General features: G+C 40.9%; 1 protein-coding gene across 3 annotated transcripts in view; it reads right to left on the bottom strand.

Moving 5' to 3' along the window:
* The window catches only part of AGBL1 (AGBL carboxypeptidase 1), a 384,955-nt gene that overhangs the window by 326,513 nt on the left and 37,100 nt on the right, over window positions 1-21,342 (bottom strand). For 2 of the 3 annotated variants that reach the window (XM_081964808.1, XM_081964809.1), the window contains exon 6: window positions 367-404. The exons of the other annotated variant lie outside the window; for it this stretch is intronic. In XM_081964808.1, the coding sequence (XP_081820934.1) occupies window positions 367-404 (38 nt within the window). The remainder of the gene's footprint in view (window positions 1-366; window positions 405-21,342) is intronic. 3 annotated transcript variants of the gene reach the window in all.

The raw sequence follows: 21,342 nt of genomic DNA, 5'->3' as shown, positions 1-21,342 counted from the left end.
TGGAGAGGGAGCGGCTAACAAATTAAATTTATTATTATTATTATTTATTACACTATAAATGCTTCCCTTTTTAGAGGTGGCATTGACAACTTGGCAACTTTCTTCTTCTTTTTTTTAATATCTCGTGTACTGTACCTAAAGTGAGGTAAATATAGTATGGCATGTTCAAAGTATCACATGTCCTCTGCATTGCATTTTTGCAGTCTCAGTGTCATGTTGTGGTATCCTGAGAGTGATCCTAATTAGAATGAAGGAGGGGAAGAGATGGAGACACTTTAAAGAAATGAGAGCATTTCTATGTTACACAAGACAGCCCAGGAAACATTGTGTAGGGAGAAAAAAAATGAGATGGGTAGAAAAGCTTACTTGATTTCAACAAAGCTGCCAGAGCTTCAACTGCTGCCCTAAGGAGAGAAGAAGGGAGGGGGGGAAAGGGAAAGATCATTTTCTTCCATAATTTCAGTAACCTTTGGCTTTCTAATCTCTCCTGTGGTTCCCCTCCCAGCAACTGCAGACTGATAGAAGAGCTCCAAAGAAAAGGTTTCATTTTGGCATTCTTATGGACTTGAATGGGACACAGTGGCTCAGTGGCTAAGACACTGAGCTTGTCCATCAGAAAGGTCAGCAGTTCGGCGGTTTGAATCCCTAGCCCCGTGTAACAGAGTGAGCTCCTGTAATTGTCCCAGCTTCTGCCAACCTAGCAGTGCGAAAGCATGTAAAAATGCAAGTAGGAAAATAGGGGCCACTTTGGTGGGAAGGTAACAGCGTTCTGTGCACCTTCGGTGTTTAGTCATGCCGGCCACATGACCACGGAGATGTCTTCAGACAGCGCTGGCTCTTCGGCTTTGAAACGGAGATGAGCACCGCCCCCTGGAATCGGGAACAACAAGCACATACAGTATATGCGAGGGGAACCTTTTACCTTTATGGATTGGAAGGCTTCATCTTTAATGCTTGGCTCCATGAGAAAATTAGACCCTGGAGCCCTTGCATTAGCCGATCTGCACTGGGCAGTTGGTACAAATGCCCAAGTAATTGGGGTTAATATTTTATTCTTGACAGAGTGTCTTCAGATCTTTTGTCTCTGTTAATGCTTCTGTTTGGCATTAATTGTCACATCAAATCTAGGCTTGGCTATTAACAGAATAACAGAATTGGAAGGGACCTTGGAGGTCCTCCAGTCCAACCCCTTGATCCAGCAGGAGACCCTATACCATTCCAGACAAGTGGATGTCCAGTCTCTTCTTAAAGTGATGGCAAGGTGTTCCACTGTTAAGTGTCCTCACTGTTGGAAAGTTTCTCCCTAATTCCAGATTGCTTCTCTTCTTGGTTAGTTTCCATCTGTTTCTTGTCCTGCCTTCTGGTGAAAATAGGTTGATCCCCTCCTCTTTGTGTTAGCCCCTCATATACTGGAACACTGCTATCATAACTAATTCAAATTGACTAATGTTCTTGTGTTTCAGCCAGTTGTTATATTTATCAACAGAACAGAACACAAAACCTTAAAAATAAAACCTTAAACAGAGGTTTTTTGAAATGGGCATTATTTTAAAGGCATCCGAGAAGTGCTGGACCCAGTAGAGTTGAAAAGGGGATCTCAGGAGCTCCACATCATTCACCTCATCCATTCCTTTTCCCTTCCCCATTCTTCCTAAAAGAAGGCTGCAAAATGCTATAAGAGCTATATCTGTTGTGATGGTCATCTATCAAGTCAACCCTGAGTTCTGGTGATCAAATCTATGCAGTTTTCTTGGCAACATTTAAGAAATGGGTTGCCACTACCTTTTTCCTAGAGCTGAGAGTATACGTGTGGCCCAAAGTTATCCAGCTGGCTTTTGTTCCTAATTTTTGTTCCTAAAGACAAGTAGACACAAGAACTGTTTTTTTTCCAGAACGCCATCACTCTGCTAAACAAATAATTCCCTCGGCACTGTCAAACTATTAACTAAGTCTGCATTACTATTGCTATTACTCTTCTCATCATTCCCCCATCTCCTCCCACTTATGACTGCAGGACTGTAACTTAGTTGCTTGTATCCTTACGATTTATATTGGTATTGATTGTTTCTTGATTGCTTATTTGTACCCTGTGACCAGAGATTGGTTGCTCCCGGTTCGGCCGAAGCAGTAATGGTGATTTGGCCTGGGTTGCAGAACCGGAAGAGACCCAGGCTGACCACGCCCCCAAACCAGCTCCCCGATCTCTTCTTCAGTTCTACCTTATGATTCTTGACGAATGTATCTTGTCTTTTTATGTACACTGAGGGCATATGCACCAAAGACAAAATCCTTGTGTGTCCAATCACACTTGGCTAATAAAGAATTCTATTCTTTTCTATTCTATTCAAGATTAGAATTCAGGATTTCCTGCCTTCTAATCCAATGCCTTTAACCACTGCAGCAAACATGCTTCATTTCAATTCAAAAGATAGGCAGCATTGTGCCTAACAAGAACGTGGATGGGTAACTACAAAAAAATTCCAGCACTGAACATTAGACTGACTTGTTTGAACTGTGGTAGTGGAGAAGGCTCTTGTGTATTCCTTGAACAGCAAAGGTGACTAACAACCAAATACTGGAGGACATGACACCAGACATGTCACTAGAAGACAAATCACAAAACTGCATCACACTTGCTTTGGCCATGTCATGCAGGAGAATTCACTGGAGAAAGCAATTATGCTAGGAAAAGTTAGTGGTAAAGGAAACCAGGCCATCAAAGAACACAGCAGCTGGACACCATCAAAGCTGACACCACCTGGGGCATATAATGACCCAAACAGTAATGCAAGACTGGAGGATGTGGGGAAGACTGCCCACCCCCCAAAATCCCCAAGAATTGAACATGATTGAATGGATAAGTTCATCATCACATTAGACTGGGAAATGGAAGCAAATTAATGGGAAATGTATGCAGCTCAAAATCGAAATGTTGGGAACTTTGTATTAGCTGTGCTTGGTTTTCTCCTTGCAAATGTTTTCTTACCAAAATAGATAATAACATCAATGCTTTAACATAAGAGCTGGGATTGCTGGTAGTTTATATGGGGCAGTTTTTCCCACCTGCCTTATAGTTTGTGAACCTGTTTCTGATTTGGCTTGATTGGCTGCATTGTTTCATCTTAAGAGTGTTCTTGATTGCACACCCAGCAATCAACATATGAATAAGGGACAACCGTTGTAACAGACAAACAAATGTTTGCAAGGAGAAAAAAAACATGTCAAGTTTAACAAATACCCAAACGATGCATATTTCTGGATACCCCAGAAATAGCTGGTAACAAACTGAGCGAACTATGTCCCCATGTCCATGAAGTCACTTGGAATCAATATCAGCGTGAAACTGATATACCTTTAAGTTCTTCATAAACAAAGTCTGTACTGATTCATTTTACCTTTGGCCCCAACCCAATTATTGAGCTGCATCCAAAAATAAATATTTCATTGCCATTCAATTCTTTCTCATTGCAGGTTCACTCTACAGCCAAGAAGAACTGAGATTCTAGCCTTTCCCACCAACATCAGCCTGTTTCAAGGCTGCTGCTCCTTCCTTGTTTTTTTACGCACAAATATTTTGGAGCCGCAAAAGCAAAAGAATAACTTACAAGAGCCAGCTGGGCTGATGCAATTTGCTGGATCTTTGCTGATTGAAAAACAGGGGTGTGATCACTGTCATTGGAGGGAGAGATAACAACCAGATCATTATTGAGAGTTGGCCAATGCAATATTAACCAGTTTGAGCATTGGGATGCCACCTGCTGGCACAGCTATTACTACAATCAACATGTTTACCAAGTTGGAGATTTTGGGAGATTAGGGGCATTACTCTTTGACCTGAAGAATGACTTTAAAACTACACTATCTGCTCTGACTTGAGGAGCCCCAAATATGAAGCTGTCTTTCTCTAAAGGCATGTCTTCTTCTTGAAATAAGACAGCTTAAGACAGTGTAGCTCCATACTGAGGCCATTTCCATTCTAGAGGCGTTTCTACATAAAATATGTTCAATATGGTGATATCTTCCTGCTCTCCTAATCCCAAACCTGTTTCATGATTCTAGATTCCAAGGGACAAACACTTTGAATGTTGTGTTTAACACTACTGGCTTAAGTGGGAGGAGGTGATGGAAGGATAATTGAGAAATGTATGGGGATGTTTGTTGAAAAGTGAGAACAATAAAGAGAGAAAACAAAGCTCTAAAGCATAAGGAAAAGAGACCATATGCTAGCTAGAGGAACAGCCTTAATCTTTTCATATGAGAAAAGACACACGGCAAAACTTAACACCAAAGCTTTGATTCGTAGACTTTATTAAAGGCCTTCCCATCAGTACTCTGTATATCGTTTCCAGCAAGTCTCATTTATTTTACAAATCTACAGTATTTGACAAAGAGATATAGAAAGAGTGGCAGAATTTGAGGGCAAAATTAAGAGAGATCAGCCTAGAATCTCTACCTACCTAACAACAAGCCAACTAAGTCTATGAATTCCATTCACCCTTATCTAACTCTAAACAAGTATTAACCATTAGTTGAGAAGGATACTTGTGCATAGGCATGATTAGCAATAAATCAGTTTAATTTAACCTTTGGGTGTCTATTTCATTCCTGACAGGAGGGGAGGGGCACACACAACATAGAAGTAAAAGTATATATCTCAATGGAGACAATTTACAAATAATATTGCCTAATATTTCCAAATCTGTCAGCTTTTTACATACATTGAATTACATTCCTCGTGATGAATTTGAGTCATTGAGGCACCAGTGCATGTTACTGATGGGATTGGAATATGTCTCACAAACATAGAATGAGTGATTTTAGGTATTAAATTATAATTTATCAAGCTGAAAATTACAAGAAACGGGGGGAGGGTAAGGTAAGATACAGAAAGCTCATTCCCAGTCTAAATCTATTATTTATTGGCTTGAAATCTTCATGATGGAGAGCCAGATCCTGGGTTAATTCCATTCTAATGTCACAGTCTATCCTGATGTACTCTTATTCTGCATGCCGGAGTGGATGGTCTGCTTCAGAGGTCAGCAATCCATGGCCCTGGAGCCGCATGTGGCTCTTTCATCCCTCTGCTGTGGCTCCCTGTCACCGATCGGCTCCACAATTGATAGCTTTTGGTTAGGACAGGTAGAGGAAAAAGGACATAATGCTAGGTGGAGACTATGGTGGGGGAACCAGACTTCCAGCTGGCACTGCTAAAAGGATCCATGCTAGGAGGAGACTCTATGGTGGGGGAACCAGACTTCCAGTTGGCAGTGCTAAAAGGATCCATGCTAGGAGGAGACTCTATGGTGGGGGAACCAGACTTCCAGTTGGCAGTGGAAAAAGGATCCATGCTAGGAGGAGACTCTATGGTGGGGAAACCAGACTTCCAGCTGGCACTGCTAAAAGGATCCATGCTAGGAGGAGACTCTATGGTGGGGGAACCAGACTTCCGGTTGGCTCCAGAATTGGACAGGGGGCTTTTGTTCAGAACCTTTATGGCTCTTTGAGTGTTTAAGGTTGCCGACACCTAGTCTGGTCCATCCTATTAAGACTTCATAGATTAGCTTGTTTTTGGTCTATTATCTTGTGGTACAAAAAGCCAATGAAAGATACATGCTCAACTTTACAAGATAAAAAGACCTGCAGATGTCTTAGAGAACAAATAAAAGTATTTGATATCATCAAGAGAGTAGAAGAATTGAAATGGAAACGGGCTGGACACATAGCGAGAAGAACTGATGGCAGGTGGACCACGGCAGTCGTAGAATGGATCCCACTTGATCCTTAAAAGAGACCTAAAACAAGATGGATCAATGACATCAACAAGTATTGTGGGCCCAATTGCAAAAGAAAGATGAGGACCGTATGGGCTGGAAACATGTGGAAGGGGCCTTCATCCTGCAGTGGATAGACAATGGCTAAAATGATATCTTGTAATCATGATCAATGGCTTGAAATATGTGAACTCAGCCAACTGTTAAGCTATTTAGCTCTCATCAGCTAGCCATACCCTTACTGGGATTCGAACCTGGCTAGCTGATGAGAGCTAAATAGCTTGAAATGGATCTATACTAGTCTCCCTTTATTTTATCAGCACAAATACAACACAAATATAAAAAAGGCAACATTAAAAATAACAATATGGGTTTCTGCCTGGATGGTTTTCTGTGATGAGCCGAAAGGACAGAAAGAGGGAGGAGTGAGCTCCCTCCCATATTTGGTCATACCAGGGGTTGTAACACAAACACACACACACACACACACACACACACACACACACACACACACACACACACACACACACACACATATATATATATATATATATATATATATATATATATATATATATATTGAACGTGTGTGTGTGTGTGTGTGTGTGTGTGTGTGTGTGTATGTTCAGTTGGCTGGCTAATCAATAAATTAATTAGTGAAGATGATGACTCTACAAATTCTTCAACAGATTGACTGCTCATTTTCTCTGACATAATGATACAAGATTCTTCATAATCTAAAAACTACTGGAGCAAGGAAAACCTGTAGCAATCTGGGCACAGAGCTCTGAATGACAAAAGGCTTTTGAAGCCTCTCCAAATTACAGACTGAATTATACACAATGAGGCAGGCTGACAAATGCTGCTAGCAAATTAAATATACTCAAACTCTGAACAAGAGCGGATAGGGGGAACCCACCATTGTTCTCCATGCCAAATGAAAATTGGATTATCCTACAAGACTGGACAAGGACTGTAATAAAGAAAGATCCTGTTCCAATGATTTGCAGAAGTCCCATAAGATTCCAAAGTACTAGGTGGAGAAGAAGAATGCCTGCCATGTTTGATGCCAACTACATTTCTCTCATGTAACATACTTTACTGTTTAGATGGGGGAATAAATTTGTACAAAGGAACATCTTAATTTCCCAGATTTATCCAGTATGCAAAATAAGACTTTTATATATAGTTGGAGTAAGAATCAGAGTAGCTTACTACAACATTTGAACCCAAAGATTCAAGAAGATTCTGTCTTGAATTAAGACCTACCTTATTGTACCCCGGCTGTTGAACCCTAATCTCATCTATAAACTTCTGTACTCTTCAAACAATGCATATTTTAAGGCACTTTGTAGATAAAATATATTCCCATCAAAAGAGAACCTAATGCAAAGTGTTCTCGAGCCACTGGTGGCTGATGTACAAGAGATAAGAGACCTCATTTTTAGGCTTATCTGCGAGGAGATAGCATGCAGCAAAACTAATTTGAAAACAGTTGAATGAATGTAGAGAGCTGGAGACAAACTTCAAAAAAAAGAAGAAGAAGAGATCAGCTTACAAAGCAAGATAAGAAGAAATTGCAGGAGACTATTTCATGGATAATGGATCCCTGACCAAAGAATTGGAATAGATGCCAATGGAGAGGACCACCAGAAGATCACAATGGCAACATCAAATTCCTGCCTATCCACAGTCCTTGATGCGAGCAGCGGGGTAAGATGAAAAAAATGGTTCTTTACTTCCAGGAGTTTAAAAGGACTGATATCAAATGCATTTCACCCATTAGGCCAGAAGGTAGAGAATGAGGGGAACAGAGGGGAGCATGGCATCTTCCCCAACACCATAGCACAACGTAAGGGGCAGCATATGCCAAGTGGGATGCCAATAGCAATAGCACTTAGACTTACGTATATACCGCTTCACAGTGCTTTACAGCCCTCTCTAAGCAGTTTACAGAGTCAGCCTATTGCCCTCAACAATCTGGGTCCTCAGAAAGATGGAAGGGTGAGTCAACCTTGAGCCGGTGAGCATCGAAGTGCCAGCAGCCAGCAGTTAACAAAAGCAGCCTGCACTACTGTCTGCTAACCACTGCGCCACCACGGCTCCATATGATTGCCTGATTCCAGTTATTTGGACATCATGAAGACTCCAGCACTAAAGCTAGCAAGCAATCATGTAAGCTGTGGTCCATGTCCCTCTTGGCCATCCCTTACTAGACTATTAAACATGGCCTTGGGTGCAGCCCTGGAGATGGCAAGGATTCCAGAAAAGACTTTGATAAACTGTTTACCTTGGGAAATCACATAAGATACATTTATATACCCTAACCCTAACCTGGACTCATTTTGTGACTAATTGACAAGCAAAGTCAATAGGGAAGTCATATTCTCTTAACAACCATGCTGCTACCTTAACAACGGCAGTGATTCATTTAACAACTTGGCATAAAATGGGGCAAATTTCACTTAACAACTGTCTTGCTCAGAAACTGAAAAAGTTGGGCTCAATTGCGTTATAAGTTGAGTATTTGGCATCTAGAGTTATCCAATTGCCTTGGAAGGGACATGCAACCTGTGCAAATTTAGACCAGAGAATATTCTCCTTCCCAAACCAAACTCATTTTCACTCTCTGGTGCCAGAATCAATCTACACCATCTGCCAGGCACGTCCTGGTACCCATCTCCTTTGTCTCTTTCACCTTTGCTTCCAAGCTCATTATCTCTGTTTCCAAAAACTCATTGAAAACATCCATTTTCCCACCATAACTTGCCCTTCCCCTTCTCCAATTCCTCTTTGCTTTTGCTGCTACACAGTCATGGCATTGGTAACACAAAATTTGGCAGGGAAATCATGTCAACTCGAAGGAGCATTTCTATAGAATAGGGCTTTATTGCTTATTACAAGTTGAGCTGGCTGTTCAAAGAAAGAAACGATGCAGACATAAAAACAGAGATTCATCAGGAAGTGTGTTAATGAAAATGCTTCCATCTTCAGAACTCACTGGTGCATTCAGACAGCCAAGGTATATAGCTCAAACCCAATGCTTGGTGCACTTATCTTACTGATGTTACTTCCCCGTGTGCCAAGCCATCCAGGTTAATAAGTTAATAACTATTGGCAAAGTAATAAGTACAAATCTTCCATCCAACGTTTAGTATGATTGCCATTTTAAGCATTATCAGCAGGGGAAGCACTGAGTCAAATGAAGAGCATAGCCCATTCAGTGCTCTTCAAGAGATTTTGGGTAGGTTGCATTCACACTAAATCATGGTCTGTGGGACCATCACTTACTGAATGAAACATGCTTGACCATGCACTAAAGTAAAGGTAAAGTTAAAGGTTCCCCATGCAAATATGTGCTAGTTGTTCCCGAATCTAGGGGGCGGTGTTCATCTCCGTTTCAAAGCCAAAGAGCCAGAGCTGTCCGAAGATGTCTCCGTGGTCATGTGGCCGGCATGACTGAATACCGAAGGTGCACAGAATGCTATCTTCCCACCAAAGTGGTCCCTATTTTTCTACTTGCATTTTTATGTGCTTTCGGGAGCTCACTCCATTACGTGGCACTAGGGATTCGAACTGACAAACTGCCAATCTTTCTGATCAACAAGCTCAGTGTCTTAGCCACTGAGCCATTGCATCTCTAAGCACTACGTAGGGATAGGCAAAATATGTCTGAGCTTCATATGCAAATGTTGCCTCCCCTTCCTGTATCTCTGAGGACATAGTCTGACTTTGCACTCAGTGTTAATTTCCCATCATAGTGAGGCAGGAAACTCGCTAACAGTACTGTAAGCTAAAATAGGCTTACTATACCTTAAAAAAATAAAATAAAAAGGAAACCCTCACTTCAACACACACACACACACACACATACACACACATACACACACACACACAAACAAATATGAAACTCCCAGCAATAAATACATTGGCTTTGTAAAAGTAAAGTTTTCTCCTGTCCCATTGTGTCAGGGGCCATGCTCATCTCCATTCTGCCGAGAGAACTGGTGTTCTCCAAAGATATTTCCATGGTCATATGGCCAGCATGACTATATACGAAGGAGCACAGAATGCTGTCCTCCCACCAAAGTGGTACCTATATATCTACTCGCATTTGCATGTTTTTGATATGTTAAGTGGGCAGGAGCTGGAGCAAAGAAATGGGAGCTGATGCTTGGGTCTCAAACCCAGGTTCTGCCAGCTTCATGGTTGACAACTGCTTTAACTGCTGAGCCAACATACACCCTTACTGATTTTGTAGCATAAGAGTAACACACCTAGCAACTGTGAGCCTCCCAGAAATACATTAACTACAGCCAAGAGTACTCAAGATTGCAGGGATTCATTAGCCTTCACAGAGAATGGGTAAGGGGGCAAGTGAGATCGCATGCATGGCAAATGCAAATGATGTGCTTTTATCAAATTCAAAACGAGGCAAGTATTGGCAAGTGTCATACACGCAATGACATCATGGCATATACACAATCTTTTTGACATTGTGGGTTCTAACAAACACCTCGGGCTATTAGCTATATTTTTTTCCCAAATAAAATTTTTCCCAGACAAATTTCATTAAGACTTCTGGGTGTGGGGCTAACCTAATTATAGCAGCAAAGAGATTAATCTTGTATCCACCCCACCAGAGACATGAAACAAGCTGAACAACCTATAAATCCGAAAACCGTCCCTTGGCAGAGAATTTTAATTTGCAACGTAACAGAAGGGGAAAAAAATAAAATGCAACATATTGTACATCATCATGGAATGTGTGGATTTGATTTGATTTAATTTTGTGTTGGAATTTAAATCGTTTTAGCATCGTCCTGCTTCATTCAGTTTTGGGATCTAATCGCCCACTTTTTCAGAAACCACATGCTTCCTCATCTTTAAAAAAAAAGGGGGGGGGCAATCAGGAAAATAGAAAAGTTTAAAGTGTGGAAAGCAGTATTTGTTGGCAGGCTTGCCTATGTCTGCAATCATGCTTTTCAAGAAAGCAGGTCCTTTTAAAAGCAGAATGTTCTGTTCTAAGCCCTGCATGCAGGATTGGAAATGAGAATTGCAAAGCTACCAGCAACTAGGCCATTGTGCTTAAATTTTAGAACTTGGTTTCTGCATGGGATCCATGCACATGATCCTTCCCGATGCTTGAAAGCAATACAGAAATGATTTGCTCTTGTCTTTTTCCAAACTCTTTTTTTTACCCGTTTTCTAGTCAACTCTCCAGTTTTGGGATTTCTTGATTGTCTGGTGTCCAAAGGCAAATGAACCCTGATTTCTGTCAGCATTCTTGAAATCAACCAAGGTCAGCTCGGGACTGTAACCTGCTGTGATTTCATTTACATCCCAGTTTGAAAATACAAAGAGATAGATCCCGTGGCACTTCCTATTCTCCTGTCACAAAACCCTCTTCTATCGAGGTGACCCTTGGCCTTCCACCTGTTATCCTGACTAAGGTTTACAGCAAAGATGAATAGTGATACGGGGGCTTCTGTCAGCCTTGTCTAAGGTAGCCTCTGTTGCTTTGATTCATGGAGGAACAAGAACTGCTGAAATCCTTTTGAGATTAAGCAGAAGTGACAGTAACCTATGCTTGTCATAAATTATCAAGGAAGCATAGGTGCTGTTCAGTGCCTGGGATTTGAAAGCAAAAAAAAAGCACATGGGGTCAAGCACATTGCACTTGTCTATAGCTTATTAAAGCAGCTGGCTCCCCTTTTCCCAGGGTCATGCAGTTCCAGTGTGATCCTGGGGAAAGCTATAATTGGCTTAAGGAGTTACAGGTAGGTATTATGTGCATGCATTATGTACCCCGAAGCACCTTTATTCCATCAAATTCAAAGCAGTGCACAATCCTGTTAAGCAGCCTTAGGACCAGAAACTCTTGTCACTCACTCCCCTTATTAAATTTGAGAAGGCCTCCTAACTAGATTGACAGTTCTTTGAAGGATTGCATCAGTGGTTTTTATTCATTAATGATTATATAGCATATTTCTTGTTAAAAGTAGCAGAAAAGTTTAGGTCCCGGATCAGAAAAGATAGACGTCCCATTTCTGATGGAGAATCATTTGGCATTCTTCCCGAATAAGATCAACTAGGACATTTGATGAGCTTTCATCTGAATAACCCAAGAGTTGGCACTAAGTGAAATAAATAGCAGTGTGTATCGTGTTACTTACATGCTAGCTGGCTTAGTAAATAGTTGAAATCCCAACAATCAAAGGAGCTGATTCTCAAAATGACCTTGATTTAATGGGGCAAAGACAGATAAGCTGCATGCAGTAGAAGATGAGCAACTAGGGAAAAAGGGTGTGTTTTCAATACTATTTTCTTGGCAGCTAAGTAAGTCATATCAGCCCCAAAAATCAACTCCTTCCTTTCTATAGGAAGAGGAATTACTGCAGACCTTGAGATGACAAATTGGAACTTGACAAGGGTAGAAGTCCACAAAGGCTGATCTGAAGTAATACCTAGTCAGAATTTAAATGGCAGGCCATCAACAGGATTGTAGATTAGATTTGAGAAATCAACAAGCATCTCAGAAGGACACAATGACTTCTGCACTGTTGCTAAAATATCACATGGAGTCGCCTGGGGTCAAAGTCAACTTGACTCATGGAAAGAATTACTTTGTGATAGGTGTAACTGAGAGGACGTGCACATCTTGAAGTGACTGCATTATATTTTGTGTGCCAGATTCTATTTTGCCCTGACAATGTTTAAGTCACACACCTTTCTTACAATTGCCTCCTTTGGGGTTGTGAAAAGAATTCATTGGCTACTTGAGATCCTCCAGCAGAAATTATTATGCATTCTAAACCATTTGTTCTATTATGGATCTGAGCTGGTAACTAAGGAATTTCTCCAAACATTCAACTAAAATCAACCTTCTTGTAACTTAACCTTGATCATTCTAGGCTTATGCCTAGCTTGTAGTCAAGGGAAACAATGAAGAAAAGCACTAATCTTCTTCAACAAAAATCCCTGCACCATTTATTAGCAGATCTTGGATTAGCTATGGCAAAGAAGTCGGAGCCAGGAGACAAACTGGGTTGGCTATTGATCAATGTCTTCCCATCTGACATAACTGCCTCTGTTATCTTCCCCTGCTGTCTTTGAAAAAATAAGACAGAACTGCCTCAAACTAGTCTTTCGAGACGGCCTGTCTACCAAAAGAGATATATTTATCAGTGAAGACAAAGTAATTGGTTCGTGTTTGCTAGAATCTTCATACTGCAATGAAAGGAACAGGAGAGAGAGAGAGAAAGAGAGAGAGAGAGAGAGAGAGAGAGAGAGAGAGAGAGAGAGAGAGAGAGAGAGAGAGAGAGAGAGAGAGAGAGAGAAACTGATTGCCATCAGTTTTCAACTATTTTTTTAAAAAAATAAATTGTTGAGTCCTACCCAAATCATATGGTTAATCAAAAGTGGTTCTTGTTTCATTTCATAGCATTTCCTTCCATGTCGTTGATTTGAAAGCATCAGTCTTCCACTCTGATTCTTATTCCAAAAATAGAATAGAATAGAATAGAATAGAATAGAATAGAGCTGGAAGGGACCTTGGATGTCTTCTAGTCCAACCCACGTGATCTTGATTCTATCCCTCTGTTTATGCAGCCAAGAACTGTGTTGGCTTTTTTGGCAGCCATGTATTATAAATACATGTATTGTATACCACCCACCCAACAATAGATTTCCATTGAACTTTATGGGATATTATACAACAATTCTCTTCTAGTTTAAGCACCACAGAAGGCAGCAAGGCTTCCATCTTGCCCATCTTGTACAATAAATTCAGAAGACCCCCCAGCTTATTCTATTCTAATATGTAGAATTGGATCTACAAATTTGCAAGTCAACATACTCCTGTGAGCAAAATGCAACAATCCAAAATGCCAATAGCTCACTTGTCGATGTTCTGTGTTATCACTACTAGTCAATCAAATACACGCAAGAATCTTACCCATACAGTTCAGAGAATGTTTGCCTTCTTCTAATGCCTGTCACAGATAACATTTAAACAATGCTGCCCTTTAGGAAGTAGCATACCAATGCAATGATGAAGACTGTTAGCTATTGATGAACTCATCCTCCATAAATTTATTCAGTCCCGTTTACAGCTGTCACTATATGGCTGTCACTTTATGACTGCTGTCACTGTGTGTGGTAGCTGTGACTTTCCTGTTTTGAATAAGCCTTCTTCTATTTGTCCTTGGTTGCCATTTAACATAAAAGGATGACATTCTGTAATAACTGCATATGAACAATAGACATTTTTTTCAGACCACTCTTCATTTTATACAGCTCCACCCCCTTCTGCCCTTCTTAATGGCTTTCTTTTGAAGCTAAACAGCCCCAAAAGTTGCAGTCATTCATTTCAGGGAATTCTAATCATTTGGTTAATCCTCTCTCACTATTAAGTGAGCTTCAAACCAAGGTGCATGATGTTGCATCCCAGAGTTTGCAATAGAAAACTTCTAAGTTAAATAGGACATCAATACAATACAATACAATACAATACAATACAATACAATACAATACAATACAATACAATACAATACAATACAATACAATACAATAGTAGAGTTGGAAGGGACCTTGGAGGTCTTCTAGTCCAACCCCCTGCCTAGGCAGAAAACCCTATACCGTTTCAGACAGATGGCTATCCAACATCTTCTTAAAGACTTCCAGTGTTGGGGCACTCTGCTGCACACTGCTGGCTCATATTTAAATGGCTGTCCACTAGAACTCCAAGATCCCTCTCACAGTTACTACTATTGAGCACGGTACCACCTATACTGCACCTGTGCATTCCGTTTTTGTTGCCTAAATGTACAATCTTACTCTTTTCACCATTGAATTCAATTTCAAAAGAGCTTGCCACTAGAACACTTTCTCTAGCACTCTTTGGATTGTTCTTTGATGGCACCTGAAGAGCTAAGAGTCCTGTCATCTGCTAGCCAAATTGTTATTTGGTACAACTGGTATCTTGTCATCTCTTAGTTGCAATGGTGCATGTCCCATTCTCTGCATATCCACTCTTCTGGAGTTATAATGTGCTTTGCTAGCTAATCTTTCTGCAGCAATCCAGCAAAAAAGAGAGGATGTAGGGCAAACAGGATTAGCTTGCTCAGTTAAGTGTAACCAGGATGTATCAATCATTTTTTCCAATAGCTACCCTGTCTGAGACCTTACAGCTTGGGTGTCAAGAAAATCTTGAGCTTTGTACAATAACCCTGTTCTCCCTTGTCTTTTCCAAATACCCAGCTCTTAAAAATAAGAGGAGATAAATAGACATTTCCTTAAAAAGATTTGGATGCCAAGGGCACGCATAGGCATTGTTTATTGAACTGGCTGCTGCTAAGCTTTAAATATTACATGGATACCTATCTTGAACCCACTTAAAGCCGGTTGCTCCATCAGGTGCAAAATGGACCTTTGATTTTCAACTAATGGATCATTAATATTCTCCCATCAAGGAACTATGGATTGAAAGCACACAGGCATAAATATTCAATCATAACTGCTAAGACAATTGAATTATTGTGATCTCAACATTTATCTCTCAAGCACATCCTTTGACACTAAACCACTTCAGAAGAGGTTCTGATTCCTAATCATGTCATCCACGTAATTTCCTGGGTTCCATATGGGTCCAAAAGGAAAGAAGATCCAACTTATGGGGAATGGGCGGCATAAACATAGTTTAAGAAATAAAATATTTTTTTAAAAAAATGGCAGACAGTGCTGTCTCTTGGATATAGAGAATTCTGGACTGCATGAAGTTACTGTTAAACTGCCTATATCACGACATCATGCCAATAATACAAGATGTGTCCTTAGTGCAACAGCTTCATAATGCATTATATGATGCCAGATGAACTTGTCTACTGCCAACGCAAATAAGGCCTTGCTTCAATTCGCATTGATGATATTCATTTGCCTGCCGTATGAATTGGATTTTTGCTCTTTTATTTTCCTACTTAAAATTACACTTCCAGAAACTAGAGGTCCTTGTTACTCTCTGAGCTTGGTCGTTGGCTTGCAGAAGTTTCATGATCCAAACTGGTAACATCACCAATACTAGTCATCATCATCAACAACATTATCAGTAGCACTGATGTTGTTACTGCTATAGTTTGGGTCATAAAACATCTGCAAGGAAACAACTAAGCTCAGAGTGCGTTGCTCATGTCAACTCTGAGCTAAATATTCTTCTTGACTGGTATTGGCTGTTATGGCGCGGTGGTTAGAACGTAGTACTGCAGACGAATTTACTGCTCACTGCCAGGTGTTCGATCCTGACCTGTTCAAGATTGACTCAGCCTTCCATCCTTCCGAGATCAATAAAATGAGGACCCAGATTGTTGGGGGCAGTATGATGACTCTGTAAACCTCTTAGAGAGGATTGTAAAGCACTGTGAAGTGGTATATAAGTCTAAATGCTATTGCTATCGCTACTTCCGGAAACTCCAAGCAATTTACGAAGTTTCATTGAAACAGGGTTAAAAACCAAACCATTAATAACAATTATAATTCAATCAGAGGCAGAAACATGATCTCCATTTGTCCCCAAAATGCACATCTTCACAAAAAACAAAAACCATGAACAGGAAGATTTGGAAATAGAGGAGGGCGCTGTTCCAAAAGGAAATAGTGGCCTCACCAAAAATAAACAGTCAAGACTCATTTAATTCTTAAACATTCTGGAAGCAGCTCATGAAGATGAAAGAATAAGTTCTAAGACAGAAACAAAGAACTGCCTCCAAGATTTTTATCTTATGTTGATGAATCTGCATATTCATTCAATAAATCTACCTGTGAATTACATTTATCACCATGATAAATATGAAATGCAACAGCAGAAGTGACTGCAGCTAGCAAATGTTGGCTCAGTGCCCTTAATGGAAAATAGGAGTCCCAGGGGTTGGGAGGTGGTTTTGCTTTTTTTAAAAAAATTAAGCCAGCACATGCTATAAAATTAAGAGAAAGCAGGTTTCTGGCAAACCTATTCTAGACTCCTCAAATGGTGGAAAAAGAGGAAGATGGATGGCAAAAAGATGTGTTCGTTAATGTAAATTATAATGTGAAAAACGATCTTATGGCCAGAGATAAGTAATGGGAATATCTTGAATTCCAACAAAGGCAATACATGAACTGAAAGCAGATAGGATTGCATTATTATACAGCAGGGGTCCTCAAACTTTTTAAACAGGGGGCCAATTCATGGTCCCTCAGACTGTTGGGGGGGGTCAGACTGGCTAGGTGGGTGTGGCTAGGTGGTCATGTGACTGGGTGGGCATGGCTGGGTCATGTGACTGGGTCGGCGTGGCCAATTTAATAGCCCATTGAACAATGCACATAAATTAAACGTTAATTTGTTTTGCTCTTGGGATTGTTTTATCTACTTTTGTTTGCATGTTGTTCTTTTGTTCACTTTTCCTTTTATTAGATCATTTTTTCAGTTGTTTAGGAGTCTAGTAGTCCACTTCAGGAAACTCAGATTTGCAACAATTCTTCTCAGCCCCAAGGAACTTGAGAAATCTCTTTCAGTCTCTCTCTCTTTTTTTCTTTTTCTCTCTCCCTCTCTCTGTTTCTCTTTCCCCCCTCTGTCTTTCTCTCTCTCTCTCTAACTTCTGGAGGTGGGAGAGGTGAAAAACAGGGCATTTTCTCCAGTTTTTTGGCCTCCTGGGTTGTCTGTACACCCCATTTTTCACCCCCATCCCACCTCCAGAAGCATTCTGCAGGACAAAAACAGGCAAAACAGCTCATGATTTGGCCAAAAACGGGCCATTTTCACTCCATTTTTCACACACACACTCCAGAACGTCTCTGCAGGACAAAATTGTTGGCCTTATCTTTCAGTTCCAGCCCACGGGGCGCGCAAAGGTAAGTCCTGTGCTCAGCCGAAGGGTGAGGGGAGCGATGGGGGGGGCAGCCTCATGGTCCTGATTGGGCCGAATTAATGTCTTCAGCAGGCCACATGTGGCCCGCGGGCCATAGTTTGTGGCCCCGTGCTATACAGTGTTAAAATCTTTTGTTACAGTGAGTGCTGTCTCTTGGAAGAAATTTTGAAGCATAAACTTAATGGCTGGATTTTATTTTATAAGCAATTTTTGTCTAGCTGCTCCTTGAGAATGTTCATACACAGGGAAAGAGCGTTTAAAAACCTATTTTCTTTGATGCTTTTGCTTTCTGAAACCGTTCATTACATGTATCTTCTAGCTTTTGTCTTTACAGAGTTACAGCCTTCCTTTTGATTACAATTGTCGGGCTGATTGCAACACAGCTTTCATTTGTTCTAAAATATATTTGTCCCTCGTGAAAACGTCACACATTCTCATCTAATGGGGTAGGGGGGGGGGATGTAAAGAAAAAAAGAAAAGTAAGAACAGAAGAATCAATGGTCACACATACTATAATGCCAACGCTTCAAAAAGTAAGGTAGATAAGAACTGAATACAAAAATCCAATCTGATCAAAATTCCAGGCACCGCATTTTAGGAAGGACATTAACAAACTGGAGTGTACCCAGAGGAGATCAGTCAAGGTGACAAGGGGCCTGGAAGGAGAAAAACTTGAGAAATGATTGGAGGCATTGGGTATGTTTAACCTGGAAAAGATATGAGGACTGTCTCCAAATATACCAAGGGTTGTCAGATAGAAAACAAAGCAGACTTGTTGCAAGAAGATAGAACAGAAAGCAATGAGTTTAAATCATGGGAGAGAAGATTTTAGCGAGATGTCAGGATATTTTCCTAATGATCAGCATGGGGAGGCTATAGCAGTGGATTCCTGCCCTGACAAACGATTAGAATGAATTATTTTCAACACACCTATCGACTGCTATGTTCTATGATTCTATAACCAGGCAGGTCATGTTTTACCAGATTACAGATTAACAGAGTTGGAAGGGACCTCATAGGCCATCTAGTCCAACCCCCTGCCCAAACAGGAAACCCTACACCATTTCTGACAGATGACAGTCCGGTCTCTTCTTGAAAGCTTCCACTGATGAAGCTTCCTCTATTTATGAAGGCAACTTGTTTCATTGGTTGATTACTCTCACTGTCAGAAAATTTCTTCTAATTTGCAGGTTGAATCTCTCCTTGATCAGTTTCCATCCATTATTCCTTGTATGGCCTTGGAAAAGAGCTTCACCCCTTTCTCTCCGAGTAAACTGGCTACTCGAAGTTGTCAGAACCCCCAACCTGCCAAGGATCATTAGAGCTATCACTCTTCCTGCCATTAGCAATATTCCACATTTTCGTGGGTGCAAAAGCAACATTAGGCGTCTAATTCTGTACTGTCTTGTTTACAGTTTTGTTTAAATTCTTTGTTGCTTCCTGTTACCATCTGCTAATGGGGCCAGCAAATTGTTCATTTGCTAAAAATGTTAAGTGGGCCCAACAGATGCACTGCTTCCTGCAGCTGTCTCTCCAGCAAGGCTCTGCTAATTTTTGGTGGGAGTAATAGCATCTTTTTTAGCCATTTCAATCACCATAATCACGGGAAAAGGTTATGACAAGGTTTTGCTACTTGGGATCCAACATGGCTTCACAGCTACAAAAAGGGGCTTGATGAAGCTTAGTGGTGGTTATGAGTCACCTGTCTCCTATCCTACCATATCTTGTCATTCTGTTTTTGCTTCTGTGAGCTTCAGATGGAACTAATCTCATAAATTAATCCCTAATGCCTTTGTCAAAAGTAACCATGGAAAAGAGTTTTAGAAATAGAAGACTAGGATTGTCTATGTATAATCTCTCTCTTTCTCTTCTCTTCTCTCTCCCTCCCTCCCTCCCTCCCTCCCTCTATTGTATCTACCAGTATATACTGCAACTAACTAACTATCTATCTACCTACTTACCTACCTATCTACCTACCTACCTACCTACCCATGCACCCACCCATCTATCATCTATCTATCTATCTATCATCTATCTATCTATCTATCTATCTATCTATCTATCTATCCATCCATCCATCCATCCATCCATCCATCTATCTATTTATCATGTACTGTATCTATTTACTTACATGCATCTTGGGTAGTTTGGGATTTTCAGTAACAATGAAGACTTCCTGGGTTTTGTTATGTCTTGCTTGACCGTTGGCTTAGTATCAGAATAAAGGTTAATATCAAAGTAGGATAGGAAAAGCTCAGCTTCAGGTTTATCCTTACCCAAAGGTGCTTTTTCAAAAGGCAACTGGACTTTCTTTGGTTTTCCTTGAAGACATTTTGCTTCTCATCCAAGAAGCTTCTTCAGTTCTGATTGAATGGTGGAGAATGGAATCCTCCCCCATTCAATCAGAATGGGTGAAGTTTCTTGGATGAGAAGAGAAACGTCTTCTAGGAGAAAGTCCAGTTGCCTTTTGAAAAAGCACCTTGGGGACAACCATGACCTGGATTATCGAGAATCTCCACAGGCACTCTATCCTTATCCAAAGAAATTCACAGGAGAACTAAAGGCTCGGTCTACCCACAGCGATGACTGTTGTGGAAATACAGCAGAGGGGATAGGCATGGATGCCATTTTGATGTCCTGAGAAAAGGTAGCATATAAATCTAACAATCAAATTCTGCAGCATATGACTCCAAAGCCTAGTGGTTTGTAAAGCATAATTCAGTGATGGCGAATCTTTTAGACACCGAGTTCCCAAACTGCATGCATGCATGCCCAAACTGAAAGGTGCACACATGTGCATCCATGGACATGCTCAAGTGTATGCATGTGCTGATATGAAACCGAAGCTGACGAAAGAAACCCCACGGAGATCTGACCTGGAGTGACGACACAAGTGTCAGCAGAGAGGGCTCTGTGTGCCACTTCTGGCATGCGTGCCATAGGTTCACCATCTCGGGCATAATTTATATCTTGAAACATTGTGTGCAAGAGAACCCTATGGTGTGCCAAACAAACCACTGTTCTGTGTGATACGAAACAGGGCTGAAGAGGCAACAGGGGAGGTTAAAGAAAACCAAGTGGAACACTTAATGACCATCAAAAATCAGGATGTTCGCCAAAAAAAAATATTACCATCACCATCATTGCAAATGCAGCATTTCGGGACATTAGAGAGCCATAAGACGGGTCAATCTAAGATTCCCTCTTCTTTGTCTTTTCCCAATCTACCAAAAATGCAGCCACTGGAATAGTTTATGTCCCTGATCACCTGGGTTGCCTTTTTGTGCTTTCTCTGGATCTTCTCTGGGTCTGTCTTTTTTTTCAGAACTGTGAAAGGAGAGGAAGCAAGAACAGTCGAAGCAACCTGAAGTCTCTGTGCCTCTTGTTTAAAATGTGTGCAATGCCTTGTAAATCTCACTCTGCGAACTGGCTAGGGACAGGACTGGAGCAGACAGCTGCGTAGCTAATTTTAACTTCATTGAAGAGAGCCAGGCCAGATTTAAGTCTTGGTGGTGAAGGGGGAGGGAAGGAAGCACTGAATTCATAGGAAAAGGAACACAGTTTCTATCTGGCTTTTGAGCAGTGATCCCCAACCTTTAAGATATGTGGATTCCAACAGCACGGCTGGGGAAATTCTGGGAGTTTGAAGTCCACATATCTCAATGTTGCCA

This window comes from Natrix helvetica, assembly GCF_964273705.1.
Source record: "Natrix helvetica genome assembly, chromosome: 12".
Classification (NCBI taxonomy): Eukaryota; Metazoa; Chordata; class Lepidosauria; order Squamata; family Natricidae; genus Natrix; species Natrix helvetica.
This window is presented reverse-complemented; position numbering and strand designations above follow the sequence as displayed.